General features: G+C 42.3%; 1 protein-coding gene across 1 annotated transcript; it reads left to right on the plus strand.

Annotated features, from left to right (window-relative positions):
• Positions 1-5910: 5910 nt before the first annotated feature.
• On the plus strand, positions 5911-14111 carry LOC123348671 (olfactory receptor 1009-like). The gene is made up of 2 exons (XM_044986268.1): positions 5911-5953; positions 13153-14111. Exon 2 carries the CDS (start codon positions 13179-13181, stop codon positions 14109-14111), a length of 933 nt encoding a protein of 310 aa, XP_044842203.1. The 5' UTR covers positions 5911-5953; positions 13153-13178.
• Positions 14112-14912: the final 801 nt, after the last annotated feature.

Raw genomic sequence — 14912 nt, forward strand, 5'->3', positions numbered from 1 at the left:
ACAATTCCTTCACTAAAGTGCATGCCATCAGATTGCACCAGTTTGGCCATCTTTACAGCTGTGGATACACAGTTAGCCAAGCCAACCCGTAGCTTTATATCTTCACCAAACTTTTCCACACATCTTCCATCTCCATAGAGCCTTTTTGTGACTGTTCATGGAATTTCAGATTGCCTATGTCTAACAAATGGTTAACTGATCATTGCTCTTTGCTGATCACCACAATTTATCATATCTCAACAAGTATCCATGCCAGTGGCAGCATGGCTACCACAAACAGCACTGGTGCTAAGGAATCCCTTTGAAAGATTTCTTTTAATTTGAACCTCATCAATGAGTCCCTTACCCATAGAGTCGAGTGCTCCAGTTCAACATAGATTGCTGCAGAAAGGAAATGATCTTTGGATGAGCCATGGGCATTTTCAGTGTCTCAGTGAGCCATGATTGTGGGACACTGTTGTATGCTTTAGAATAGTCTATCCACACAATTGCTAACTTTTTCTTTCTTTCATTTTTCTGTTTATTCCTTTGTGGTGTAATTTGTAAATTTTTCCTCTTGTTTTTAATCTGGTTCACTGTCTGATTATGTTGTGCAGTCTCAGACCAGATTTCCTTCTAGTAGCGCTGAAACTATTCCACATCATTTACTGGCTCTCTATTTTTGCCTATTCTGTTTTTAACACCCATTAGATCAAAGAATCTCCTAGAGTGTCTGATGAAGAAACTGTTCTCTTGATACTAATAACTTTGTGCTGAATATCTTTCAAGCCTATAACTCTGATGGCTCAGCCTTCATTTACATTGTTCCTTCACAAATCTCTCATCCAGCTGATATCTCCAAGGCCATTTGCTTCTTAAGCAGATCAAGTGAAATCTCTTATCAGAGTTCAGAATTTGTGTCTAAATTCATTGATTAAAGAAGGCTAACTCTGAATTTATAATAAGATAATTGAGATCAGATTCCGTCTTGATTCTTTTGACTTCAGAGAGGAGGCTGTGGATTTACATTGAGGTAACTAAGATTAGAATCCATACCTAATTCCATTGGCTTCATTGGGATAACTGAGTTCAGAAACTGGCCACAAACCCTGATTAGAATGAGTTATACTGGATCCCCATGAAAACATGGTAGCTTTGACTTATATAAATAGATAAGGTTACCTATGTATTTTTAATATCCCCTCAATAGCCCTATATTTTGGGCTTTTCTACTTAGTATACTTTAAACAGGTTCCATTCACTCAACCATTTAGAGCAAATGGTCATTTGCTCTAAATGCCTACCATACCTTCCCCATGAGAAATCATCTTTGACTTTTATCCAATGAAAGCAGGGTCAAAAAGACCCTCTTGATGCCATCAACCATTATGTTTTAGGTGTTCAATAGACACCTGCCCCATACAGGCATTACACCTTGTAACACGCCAGGTTTGTTTCAGGACAGAATCTCATGGAGGAACAACATTTATTCAATGTTCTCTGTGCTGTCCACACCACATGAGAACTCACCAAGTATTTGAAAGTACATTAAGATATGGAAGACAAGGACACTTTAGTACATGGAAAGAGAGATCACATGGGAGTTAGTGCAGAGACACTAATGTATTGTAAACTTACCCTAAGCTTGCTGTCCACTAACTTCTTCTGTACACAAGTTCTTATTGTAGGTAGGGAATTCCACAAAGAACGGCATAACACTCCTCATCTTTCTAAGGCAATTGGCAAGATTTCTGGGAGGCAAGAGAGCTGGTCGAAACTCTGGATTTCCATTTTGTGGGATATGTTGATGTTTGAAATTTGTTTTCATTCCTAACTAGAGCAGAAACAAGTATTTTCCAAATGTCATTTTAAGTGGAAATTGCTAAACAAAGTTATTTCAATGCATTTGTTTTGGGGGAAAAATCAAAACTCTCCTTCAAACTGAAATTTTTGTTTTGCAATTTACTTTATTATTCCTTATATTAGTTTAGCAATAGGTCATGACATGTCAGTATGACATGCCTTATTATATTGTCTTCATATTATGACAATAAAAAAGTCAAAATATTATTTTCTTTTCTCATTTCTTTTTTCTCTTCCCTTTTTCCTTTTCACAAACAAGCAAACACATTTTGGAGGGCAGCTGCTACTTAGGTCAGATCGGATCAGAAAATACAATAATGTGTGAAAATGACAAACTGCCTCATGAAAACAGAAGCAAGATCCCTTTTGATCTAGAAAGAAGATATTTCAATCTGTACTGAGCAGTAGCTGTCATTAGTTTATTTTAAGTAAAATAATAGAAAAATACAATACAATAATAGATTGTTTCAACTTACGTTGTGAAATATTGTGAAAAATCACAGAAATAATATAAACATGAAAAAGAAAATAAATTTTGAAACAAAACTATCTACTCTGAAGCTTGGATTTCTAAACGAGCCTAAGAGATCAGGTACCCAAATCCCATCAGAGGTGCTGACTAACTATGAGCAGCTATGGTTCGGTGTCTAGGGCACTGAACTGTGAGCCAGGAGTTTGGGTCACTCCATGACCTCAGGTACACTGACATAATTTCAGAGAAACTCCACTGCAGTGAACGAGATCTGAAGATTTTGAGTCTTTTCGTTCTTGTCACAGCACTGCCAGGTATTTCCTGTGGGTTAGGATTCTGTGCCTCACCTTCTCCATCTGATGATATTGACACTTAACCTATTTGAGAATCCCACTTGAGCAGTGCTAGGCATTCTTATTTCAAAAAACTAGAGTTGTCCGTGTCTATGGGCCTGATTTCCCCCTCCCCTTCGTGCTTTCTCTGGTCTAAATCAGGAATAGCTCCCCTTACCTCAATGGGCCAGATTCCCAGTGGGTGCAAATTGGCCATACCTCCCAATGGAGCCAGATCCCCAGCTGGTGTGAATCCGCATAGTTCCAATGCAGACAGTGGGGTCACCTCCACCAAGGTCAAAGGGATAAAATGCCCAGATGGTGTAAACCAACAGAGCTATGCCAGCCTATAGCAGTGGAATACCTGGCACAATCAGCAGTTCCTGACTAAGAACTATTCAGTGGGCTGACCTGCCAGCTGTTACTGAGGAAAGTACTTCTTAACCCAGTGATCTCATTGATATCAATGAAACCACTGGAGTCAGCAGACCTATTCACACAAGTAAGGATTTTCAGGGTTAGGCCTATATGAGGGTGTGCAGGACTCAGCCCCTAACTAGTGTGGTTAACAAAATGACAAACGCCTGAGCGAATAGTTCACTCACGCCAGTTTTTTGCACTGATCTCTCCCCAATGACTTCAATGCAGCCACCTGTGATTTGCCTCAATAAAAGTGGTGGGAGAACTTGGCCTGATGTATCTAAGCAGTGGGGAGAGGTAGATATGCTGGAGGGTAGGAATAGGGTCCAGAGTGACCTAGAAAAATTGGAGGATTGGGCCAAAAGAAATCTGGTGAGGTTCAACAAGGACAAGTGCAGAGTTCTGCACTTAGGAAGGAAGAATCCCATGCACTGCTACAGGCTGGGGACTGACTGGCTAAGCAGCAGTTCTACAGAAAAGGACCTGGGGATTATAGTGGACAAGAAGCTGGATATGAGTCAGCAGTGTGCCCTTGTTGCCAAGAAGGCCAATGGCATTTTGGGCTGTATTAGTAGGAGCATTGCCAGCAGATCGAGGGGAGTGATTATTCCCCTATAGTCTGCACTGGTGAGGCCACATCTGGAGTATTGCATCCAGTTTTGTCTGCCCCCCCCACCCCACCCCACCCCACCCCGCACCACACACACAGAAGGGATGTGGACAAATTGGAGAGAGTCCAGCAGAGGGCAATGAAAATGATTAGGAGGCTGGAGCACATGACTTACGAGGAGAAGTTGAGGGAACTGGGGTTATTTAGTCTGCAGAAGAGAAGAGGGAAGGGAGGGATTTGATAGCAGCCTTCAACTACCTCAAGGGGGGTTCCAAAGAATCTTAGAATATCATACCTAACTCCCTTAGACCCTGCTGGAAATCATACCCGCTGGTAGCCTGGAAAATTACAACTTGTGTGTTTTGGATGTGCTGGATCAGGCTGGCCAGATAAAACACACATGCTTTTCTTGAACCTTATATTCATCCACAGGACATATATATAGTGTGGGCACCATCCTGGATATGTTCTAGGAATTATTTTGGAGACGTTCTCTGTCCTTTGCTATACAGGGGGACAGACTAGTTTAGCACAATAGTCCTTCCTAGCATCAGAATCTATTAATCTAAGCATTACATTCTTCCCCATTTCTTTATCCTAGTCAGTGTCCCCCAGCCCTAATGTAGAGAGACGATCTGCCTTTCTTTAAAGCACCACAAATCACCATGATATAAAGGAACCGCCGTGGTAAGTTGTAACATCTACCAGTTCATGCAACGTGACATTCACGTGAACTCCAGGGATCTTATCCCAGGGGGAACAAAACAGCATTTAAACAGTTCTCAAGAAATCAGCTTTTAGTCCATGGACTCAGATGAGGAAAGGCTCTTTGCTCCCCTTCCACAGATAACCCTACACAGCTTGAGGGGTTGCACTGCTCCGGGGAACGCGTGTAAGAGTCACATCCATAGACACGTTGGATGTCGTGGGATGCTGCATTCCAGATGCAGATAGACAAACTAGGTAGCCAAATCCATACATTGGTAGATAATCTAAGAAAACAGAAAGAGAAAATCACAGGTCAGAATGTTCTCACCATATGTATGATCCATGTTTAAAAGGCAGGTGAGTAGATTCATATTTTTATTCCTTTTTAATCTTTTTTATTCTTTCACTTTCAAAGGACCAGAATCTGCCCCACTTATGTTGGTCACTCTGCAGGGTCCCATTGACTTCTGCCTGGAGGCAACAGTCTGCTCTCGCAGAGTGAGTTACAGCACAGAGGCCATGGCTGGCAACCCAGCTACTCTCCCTCTGGCCCAGGACAGCACTGAGACAAATGAGATCATTAGCAGTAATTTCTATTTATGGTGTGTGCGCATGTGCATGTGTGTGTGTGTGCGCGTGTGTTAGTGGGTGGGGAGGTTAGGGGCAGGGAAGTTTCTGCAGACAGCACTGAGCTTTGGAATTCACTTTGCACAGAAACTGCCTGCATTGACATTCATGTTCTAGTGCAAGATCTCATTGCTTGGGCCTTTGTCTGATGAGCTGATAATGGGGAAAAGATTTAGTTTATCTGTGGGGGACATTCAAGATTAAGCATAGATTTGACATTGGACAGAACATTGGCTTCATTCCCATGTTCATTTAAAATCAATATCAAAATAGCCAGTCTCTTCCAAGAGGGCAGGAAAGAGACTCTTATGTATAAGCAGCCTGATATTCAAACTTGCAGGTCCCATTGAGTCAGATTTTAAAAGGAATTAAATGTATGTGATTTACATATAAGACTCCCATCAACTCCCATCAGCATGCCTAGATTGTGTTTTCTGGGCACATTCCTTTATTATGATCATTATTAATGTCCTTCAGTATTATATAAGGTGTATTTTTTTAAAGAAATAGTTTTCACAACATATAAAATCTTTAAGCTTAAAAAGGAGAAGGCTGCCGACTAAAATGTATCCCTGTGAATCACCATTCAATTCTGGCTGAACGGACTCTGAAGGTTTGGGTAGTCAGGAGGTTTGTTAAACCCTTTGTAGAATTCCTGCCTTTTAGGTGCTCAAATTCCCTCATTCGCCTTTGACTTTCCTTCACATTCTCACAGAGCCTAAGAGCGCTGTCTGCTGGAAGCCACTGACCATGATATCTTGCAGTCCAAGATAAAAAAAAAGCTCAAAGCCTCTGGTAATTGGCTGAGCCTTAATGAGTGGGTGGGGCATTCACTCAGGCCAGGCCTTTATAAAGCCACACACAAGCGACCAGGGGCTGCTAACAGGGAGTTTCGCAAGGGAGTTCTCCAGGTGAAGGAGGAGAAAATACAGCATCTGTGGGGTAAGTGTCTGTCTGTAGTGTGTGTTTGTTTGTGTTTGGGGGTTACTTGCTGTGTGCTGAGTTTGTGTTTGTCAGTCTGTTTGGTTGGTTGTTTGAAGGACCGTGTGCTGTGGCTGGCAGTTGGAGGCCATGAGCTTCAAAGGAAGGTTTGAAAGCTCGAAGCCTCTGGTAATTGGCTGAGCCTTAATGAGTAGGCGGGGCATTCACTCAGGCCAGTCCTTTATAAAGCGACCAGGGAGCTTTGTGACCAGGGGCTGCTAACAGGGAGTTTCGCAAGGGGAGTTTGGAAGGGGAGTGGGAAGGGAGCAGGGGTCCCTTGTCAGCCTATCACTTCCCCTGTAGTCCCCTTAAAACCTATAATACAAACCACTTTTCAAAACTTCTTTCTTTAAACCACCCTTTCATTAACTAGGAGACAATGCAGGCAGAAGCCCAGCAGCAGAGTGGAGGCTATCCAGTTTATTGCGCTGAGTGTTGCATGTATGATTACCTGCCCTGTGGGCGAGTGGCGTATGTGTGCAGTCGGTGCAAGGAGCTCCTGGCCCTCAGAGACCATGTACGGACTTTGGAGGCCAGGGTGGTGGAACTGGAGGAGCTAAGAGAGGCAGAGAGGTATGTTGATGAGGCTTTCTGGGACACTGTAGAATTGTCCCACCTCCACTCAGACAGCCCCTGCGCTGTTGAGGAGGAAGAAAGGCCCAGGGAAGCAGAGCAGTCAATGGGAGCAGAGGGAAACCTTCCTATAGTTGGGACCCTCCTTCCAGATGGTGCTGCGGTTGCCTCTCACACGGAGGTTACCTCTCCGGGGGAGGAAACTCCAGTTTCTAGGAAAAGGCAGGTGTTAGTAATGGGAGATTCGATTATTAGAAATGTAGATAGCTGGGTTTGTGATGACCGGGAGAACCGCATGGTGACTTGCCTGCTTGGTGCGAAGGTTGCGGATCTCTCGAGGCATCTAGAGAGACTTATGTGTAGTGCTGGGGAGGAGCCGGTGGTCGTGGTACATGTAGGTGCCAATGACATAGGGAAGGGTAGGAGAGATGTCCTGGAAGCCAAATTTAGGCTGCTAGGGAAGAGACTGAAATCCAGGACCTCTATGGTGGCATTCTCAGAAATGCTCCCAGTTCCACACACAGGGCCAGGTAGGCAGGCAGACCTTCAGAGTCTCAATGCGTGGATGAGACGATGGTGTAGAGAGGAGGGGGTCACATTCATTAGGAACTGGGGAAACTTCTGGGATGGGGGGAGCCTATACAGGAGAGATGGGCTCCACCTAAACCAAAGTGGAACCAGACTGCTGGCACTAAACATTAAAAAGATTGTAGAGCAGTTTTTAAACTAGGAGATGGGGGAAAGCTGACCGCTGCAGAGGAGCATGTGGATCGGACAAAGACTTCTCTTAGGGGAGAGTCTGATGATAGGGAATCTCCAGGTTATAGTCAGGAGCAGAGGACAGAAGAGGATAATGTAAGGGCTGGATCAGACGATAAACAGTCACATAAAAAAGAATCTGGCACATCAGAAAAGGGCAGACAAATAAACAGGGACAAGTTTTTAAAGTGCTTGTACACAAATGCTAGAAGTCTAAATAATAAGATGGGTGCCATGTGATAAAGGAGGATACTGATATAATAGGCATCACAGAAACCTGGTGGACTGAGAGCAATCAATGGGACACAATCAAATCCTAGTGAGGCAAATAGAAAGGAGCACAAACACTGCCAACTTAAGTGCAAGAGTGTAATAAGAAAAGCCAAAGAGGAGTTTGAAGAACGGCTAGCCAAAAACTCCAAAGGTAATAACAAAATGTTTTTTAAGTACATCAGAAGCAGGAAGCCTGCTAAACAACCAGGCTAGGAGTCTTCAGCTTGGAAAAGAGGAGACTAAGGGGGGATATGTTGGAGGTATATAAAATCATGAGTGATGTTGAGAAAGTGGATAAGGAAAAGTTATTTACTTATTCCCATAATACAAGAACTAGGGGTCACCAAATGAAATTAATAGGCAGCAGGTTTAAAACAAATAAAAGGAAGTTCTTCTTCACGCAGCGCACAGTCAACTTGTGGAACTCCTTACCTGAGGAGGTTGTGAAGGCTAGGACTATAACAATGTTTAAAAGAGAACTGGATAAATTCATGGTGGCTAAGTCCATAAATGGCTATTAGCCAGGATGGGTAAAGAATGGTGTCCCTAGCCTCTGTTTGTCAGAGGATGGAGATGGATGGCAGGAGAGAAATCACTTGATCATTGCCTGTTAGGTTCACTCCCTCTGGGGCACCTGGCATTGGCCACTGTCAGTAGACAGATACTGGGCTAGATGGACCTTTGGTCTGACCCGGTACGGCCATTCTTAAGTTCTTATCTTCAAACATGTCCATATCCCTGCTTGTCCATAATCCCTTAGGAATCCCTCCAAGTGCGCCAATAACTGCTGGGGTTCTCTTTGTCCCAGTTTTCCATTACTTGTCCCCTTTGAGTCAGAGTTCTTCAGACTTCTGCATCTTCTCTCTCTGTTTTTTTTTATGTTTTTGTCTGCTGGCATGGCAACATCCACTAACACAGGCTTGTTTTGTCTTCTTTTCTACAACTTTGTCTGGCCTGTTTGACTACACCATTCGGTCTGTGACTACTGTACTGTACTGCTGGCATCATGGATATATTTATGGCTGAGATCAAATTCTTAGACTTGAGTTTTGTTATTAAAATAATTTGTATACATCTGTAATATTCTTTCCTCAATTTTTCTTTCAATTTCTTATGTTGGAGCTGTGACAGTTCCCTGATTCAAAGATATCTGTAGAAGTCATGCTGAGATATCATGGAAAGTTCCTTCATTTACTTGTATGCCATCAGATTGTACCAGTCTGGCCATCTTTACAGATGCTGATGCACAGTTAGCCAAGCCAACCAGTAGCTTTATATCTTCACCAAACTGTTCCACACATCTCTGTAGCTCCTTCTTGTGACTATTTATGGATTTTCAGATTGCCCATGTCTAACAAATTGTTAATTAATTGTTTCTCTTTGCTGATGTGTTAACCACAATTTATCTCAACAAGCATCCACGTCAGCAGCAGCATGGATACCCCAAACAGCACTGGTGCTAAGGAATCCCCTTGAAATATTTCTTTTAATTTGGACCTCATCAGTAAGAGTCCCTCCATGATAAAGTCAAGTGCTCCAGTTAAACATAGATTGTTGCAGAAAGGAATTGATCTTTGGATGAACCTTGGACAATCACAATGTCTCAATGGTCCATGATAGTGAGATGTTCTTCTATATTTTCTGGTAGTCAAGCCACACAATCTCTAGTTTTGTCTTTCTTTGTTTAGTATCTTCTGTGATCCTCCTGTTTAGCCTCGGTGGTCGTTTGTCACTTTCATGTTTAGCGTGCTGTATTTTTGCTCAGGAGGCAGCATTCCATTGTGAGCTCACACTGTCCAGATCTTCTTTGCCAGATTTGTTGATAGAAATGTCCATATAGTTGGTCAATATGTGGTCAGGCTATAATTCATAGGATCACTGCAGCCTTCTCTGTTTTTCCTATATGAGAAGAGTTGCCACTGTCACCCTCTATCTTGGAAATCCATCCTTCAAATATTTATTAAGTTGTTCAAGGAAACAATTACTCAGCCACAATCTATGCACCCCATCTGATCTGGGTGTTTTCCAATTTTTTATTTCTTTCACTACCTCATAAATTTCTTTCTTTGATCTTTCTGTGTATTCATCTGTGGTGTGGTTTTCTACATTTTACTCTGGCATTTTAATCCCATCCACTGTGACTATTTATGGATTTTCAGATTGCCCATGTCTAACAAATTGTTAATTAATTATGTTGTACTTCCTCAGACTAGATCTTCTCCCAGTAGCACTGAAACTCTTCCACATCATTTATTGGCTCTCTATTTATTTTCTTATTCTGCTTTTAATTCTCAATCAGATCAAAGAATCTCCTAATGTCTCAGGTCGAGTGACTGTTCTTCTCATACTAATAACTGGTGGGAAATCTTTCAAGTCCATGACACTGAGTGATCAGCTTCCATTTACATTGTTCCTCTAAAATTTTCACATCCCTTTCCTTCAGCAGATATTTCATCTCCAAGGCCATTTGCTGCTATTTCTCTTCAAATTTTTTTTTCTCATATTCTTCTAGTGGGCTGGTATCTCTAAGTACAACCTTATTTGTTTCCATGGAGGTTTTTGGATATAGATTGTTTTTCAATTGTTTGCATCTTCATTGGCTTGATGTTAAACTGATGAGCTGCTACTGTATAAATTATCTAATTATAAATTATAAATTACTGTATAAATTATCTAATTCAGATGGTTAATACTTGTTCGTTTTACTCCACAATTTCCGTAAGCACTTCATTAAGTGCTCTCTTTATATCATCCAGTCTTTGCTGGTCTACAAATTTCATACTTGGTAGTGCTAGTCAGTGCTCAATGTCTCTTACTCTCTGCATGACCTCTATCAACAAATAATTCATATTTCCTATACTTTCTTCAGATGGTGTTTCATTAATATTTGTCCTTAACTTTTTTTTCTTTTGTGGTTTCTGTTTGTCCTATTGTGATGGGATCCCTGTGGGGAGCAGCGTGGGACTGTGGGACCTCTGTGCCTCCTTAACTGTCTCCAGATTGGTCTGTCTCTCACAATGCCTTGCTAGTGACTAGCAGCAAGCCCCTCCAGGGGCTGTGATCACTCATCACAAGAGTATGTGGAGCCCCACACACCCAGATAGATTGCAATGAATGCTCCCAGAGCCACTAATGAATCATACAAAGAAAGGCACCAGAGCCAAATCCCCTCAGCTCCCAGCACTATGCCTCAGGAATATACCATCTTGCACTGCTGAAGAGGAGCAATGCAGATTTATTAATTGGTTCTTCACTTCATCAATGGAAAGTGGATATACACAAGCCTTTGTCAAACCTGAGCAGATTTGCCACACACTTCATACAAACTCACTGGCAAAGATAAACAGTAAACTAAATGTATTGACTCTAAAAGGTAGATTTTAATTGATAGGCAAAGTTAGTTCAGAGTTAGTTACCAAAAGAAGTAAAATATAAGCACACAGTCTAAACTCTCAACCCTGTTAGACTGGGCAGCAACTAGATTAAGCAGTTTTTATCACCCTTCTGGATATTGCAGTCCTTTATACAAAGATTTGTCTCTTAAATCTGGGCCAGTCTCCTCTGTTGAAGTCTTCAGTCTTCTTCTTAGTGTCTTTGTTGCTTGCAGCATAGGGCAGGACAAAAGGACCAGTATGTGCCCACTCTGTCTGTTTTATACCCTCAGTCCATGTGGTTGGAAAACACAAGTCCAGGCATATCTGGGGGCATTGCTGAGTCTCCAGGCAAGGTTGAGCAATTCCCCTGGTGTGGCCTCATGCAGGTGAGTCATTGCAACATAGCTCCCTGGACAATGGTTGATGATGGGTTGATTGATACCCGACCTGTGTGTTGGCTACTTTCCTTGCTGTTGCCTCTGGGGAGCTAATGTCTGGCTGATTCCTCAACTTACAGCATGTTTTAGTGACCACCATACAACACAATTCTCATAACTTGATATGCATCAATGATGTACGTATATGTATAGAAAAATGACTTTCAGCAGGACATAACCTTTCCCCTGATACCTTACAAGGCATGCTTTGTATATAAGCTCACAATTATATGAAAATGAGGAATATGGGGGTTACAGGATGCTCCCCCACGGTATAGAATGTCACACCTATATCACTTCTTTTACCAAAATGTTTGCATGTGGTGCAATATAACTAATCTCCCTTTTCAGGCTTTCAATCTCCAGTTGCATAAATAGTCCTTGTTGCAACTGAGATCTGAGTTGTCCAGTGAGTCTATGATTGGTCATTTCTTTCTCTGTGTTGTTGTTTTTCTTCTTTAAGCCTTGGAGCATTCACTTCCTGCAGCCTCTCTCTTCTAGTTTTGCTAAAATCCAACCTTAGGTCACTTCTTGGTTTGCCCCGTGAGTCTTTTTCACTCTTTTGTTGAAAATTATCTCTGCTTTTCTTGGATTGTTTGGTCAGTTGCTTGATATTAGCCTGGAGGTACTTGCCTCCACACACCACAGTTTGCCAGTGTGGGCAGGACCCCCCAGGGGCGGGGGCGGGGGGAAGTGGGACAATTTGTCCCAGGCCCTGGGCCCCACAGGGACCCCCAAGAGAATATAGTATTCTATAGTATTGCAACTTTTTTTTTTATGGGAGGGGCCTCCAAAATTGCTTTGCCCGAGGCCCCCTGAATCCTCTGGGCAGCCCTGAGTGTGGGAGCCTGTCATACAACTATGCTCTTCTGACACCCTCTTTATGGCATTCATAATATTTATCAATTTGTCTGTATTCTCTATACTTAGTTGGGTTGTCTGCCTATACCATGCTGGGTCAGAAACCAGTAATTCTAGGCTGGGATTATTGCTGTTGGTATTAATGATTAATTAATTACTAATTATTATTATTATTATTATTATTATTTGAAATCTCAGATATTTTGATACGGATGAATCCACTAAAATACTATAAATACTCTTCACAAATTACCACATGTAACAGAGAAAGATGTACTTCTTATAGAACTGGCCAGATCCCCAGAGGGTGTGACTCAGCCATAGTTCCATTATAGTAAAAAGGCCAGATCCCCAGTTGAAGGGGAAACAACTGTATTTCTATCTATGTTAGGGGGACAGATTAAAACATTATTAGGCCAGAAGGAAACAGCAAGAGAGTGGATGACTTTATAGCCTGGTGGTTGGGGACCTCACCCCAGATGCAGTGTCCAGTCCCCTTTCTCCAATGCCTCTTTAATTTTTGAACCACAGTGGAACAGAGTCAACATGAGAGACTAAGCAAGGCCGGCATCAAACTGTTCCATAATCCCATCTGGGTGGGGATTTTGTGAATAATTGTGGGGCCAGATTCTGGGATTTAGGTACTTAAAGTGGTAGTTAGGGGCCTAAATCATTGTCTGTTTCTGGCCCATTTTGTCACCATAAAACATACAAAATCCAAACATCTTATTGCTATCTCATTCTATAAATTTTGTCTATTTAAAAAAAAATTACAGACTAGAATAGAGTTCTCTTTTAATACATACTTCTGAACAGATGGTCTCCACAATCCATTTCAATTCACTTTTAGCATATCGGCTAATTTCGTTTTCTTGTCTTACAGGTCACAGTTTTCCTGAATTAATATCAATGGAAAATCAAACCAGAGTGACTGAATTTATTCTCCTGGGACTTTCCAGTGACCCACAGATGCAGATTTTCCTCTTCCTGGTGTTTTTAGTTATTTACCTAATCACTCTGGTTGGGAACATACTGATCATGCTGGTGATAAGAGCTGATTCCCACCTTCACACCCCCATGTATTTCTTCCTCTTCCATTTATCCTTTGTTGATACCTGCTATTCCTCAGTCACGGTGCCTAAAATGCTGATGAACTTCCTAGCAGAGCACAAAACTATTTCAGTCAGTGGCTGCATTGCCCAGATGTTCTTCATCCTCTTCACAGCCGGTGCTGAAGTTTTCATTCTCTCAGCCATGGCGTATGACCGCTACGCTGCCATCTGTGACCCGTTGCATTATGTGAAGAAAATGAACAAAGGGATTTGTTTTCAGCTGGTGAGTGGTGCATGGGCAATAGGCTTCTTTCATGCCCTTCTTAACACAGTCTTCTCATTCAATTTGTATTTTTGTGGACCCAATCAAATCAGCCATTTCAGCTGCGAACTCCCTCATTTATTAAAATTGTCCTGCGCTGAAACCCTCACCAATCAAGTGGTGCTTCTCACTTCTATTGTGATATTTGGATCAAGCTCCTTCCTCCTCACCCTGATCTCCTACATTCATGTCATCTCTACCATCATGAGGATACGCTCTGTGGAGGGTAAGCGTAAAGTCTTCTCCACCTGCAGCTCTCACCTTATTGTGGTTGGTTTATGGTATCTGCCAGGTTTCTTCCAGTACACAAAACCCAGCTCAATTTCTTCTGGGGCTCTGGATGAAATGTTCTCTGTCCAGTACACCATCTTGACCCCCATGTTAAACCCCATCATCTACAGCCTGAAAAACAAGGAGGTGAAAAGGGCACTGGTGAAAATGTTGGGGAAATTGAACTTTCTCAAGTAGTGTTGATGATCTTATTTTATTTATTTATTTTTAAATCAGAGAGCACAGAATTAAGGACATGATGGGACAAAACCTCGGCTGGGCTAAAATTGTGTGGCTCCTTGGAAGCCAGCAGGCCAGGCCCCTAATTATACAAGAGTCACTAGAGCCTGGGGAACTGGAGCCTGGGTCACCTTCACTCGGATTGAGTGCCCAGACCACCAAGATGTGGAGTCATTCGCACATGTTGCTCTTTCATCTCTCTGCATCTTTCTTTAATATGGCTCACTGGCTTCAGGGTAGCTATGGCCAATTTATACCTGCCAGGCATCCAGCCAATTCTATAAAAGGAATCTCTTCATCTATTAATTTCTGTTCTCTTTGTTTTGGGCCTAATTTGTAGAAAACCTTATTTAATATGTGTAGTATCTTATTGGATTCTACCCTATTAAAATCTATGGGGGGTTCAATAATAATCCATGAAGTCAATGGGTTTACTCCCCAGGTAGTGCTATATACTCAAAGGGACTGAGCCTTGAACAGGAGAATATGAAAGAGACCCGGATTAGGATATCCCATATGCCAGTGGGTTAGGGCACCCACCTGGGTGGAGAAAGGATTTAAACAGAGATCTTTCTCCTTGTCAGGCATTTGAAGTGGGTCCTATAAAGGTAGCCAGCCAGTCAGGCAGCGGCATAGACAACTGCAGCAGCACAGGAGCCAGCAAACAGAGCTGTAAACAGGGGAGTTTGAGTGGGAGTTCTGTTGGAGGAGTTTGGGGGAAGACTAAGAGAGGCAGGCAGAGGATCAGACAGGTTAGTG

This window comes from Mauremys mutica, chromosome 13 (genome assembly GCF_020497125.1).
Source record: "Mauremys mutica isolate MM-2020 ecotype Southern chromosome 13, ASM2049712v1, whole genome shotgun sequence".
Taxonomy (NCBI): Eukaryota; Metazoa; Chordata; order Testudines; family Geoemydidae; genus Mauremys; species Mauremys mutica.

Coding starts and splice junctions, on each gene's coding strand:
- LOC123348671 (XM_044986268.1), top strand. CDS start 13,179: ATGGAAAATCAAACCAGAGTGACTGAATTTATTCTCCTGGGACTTTCC.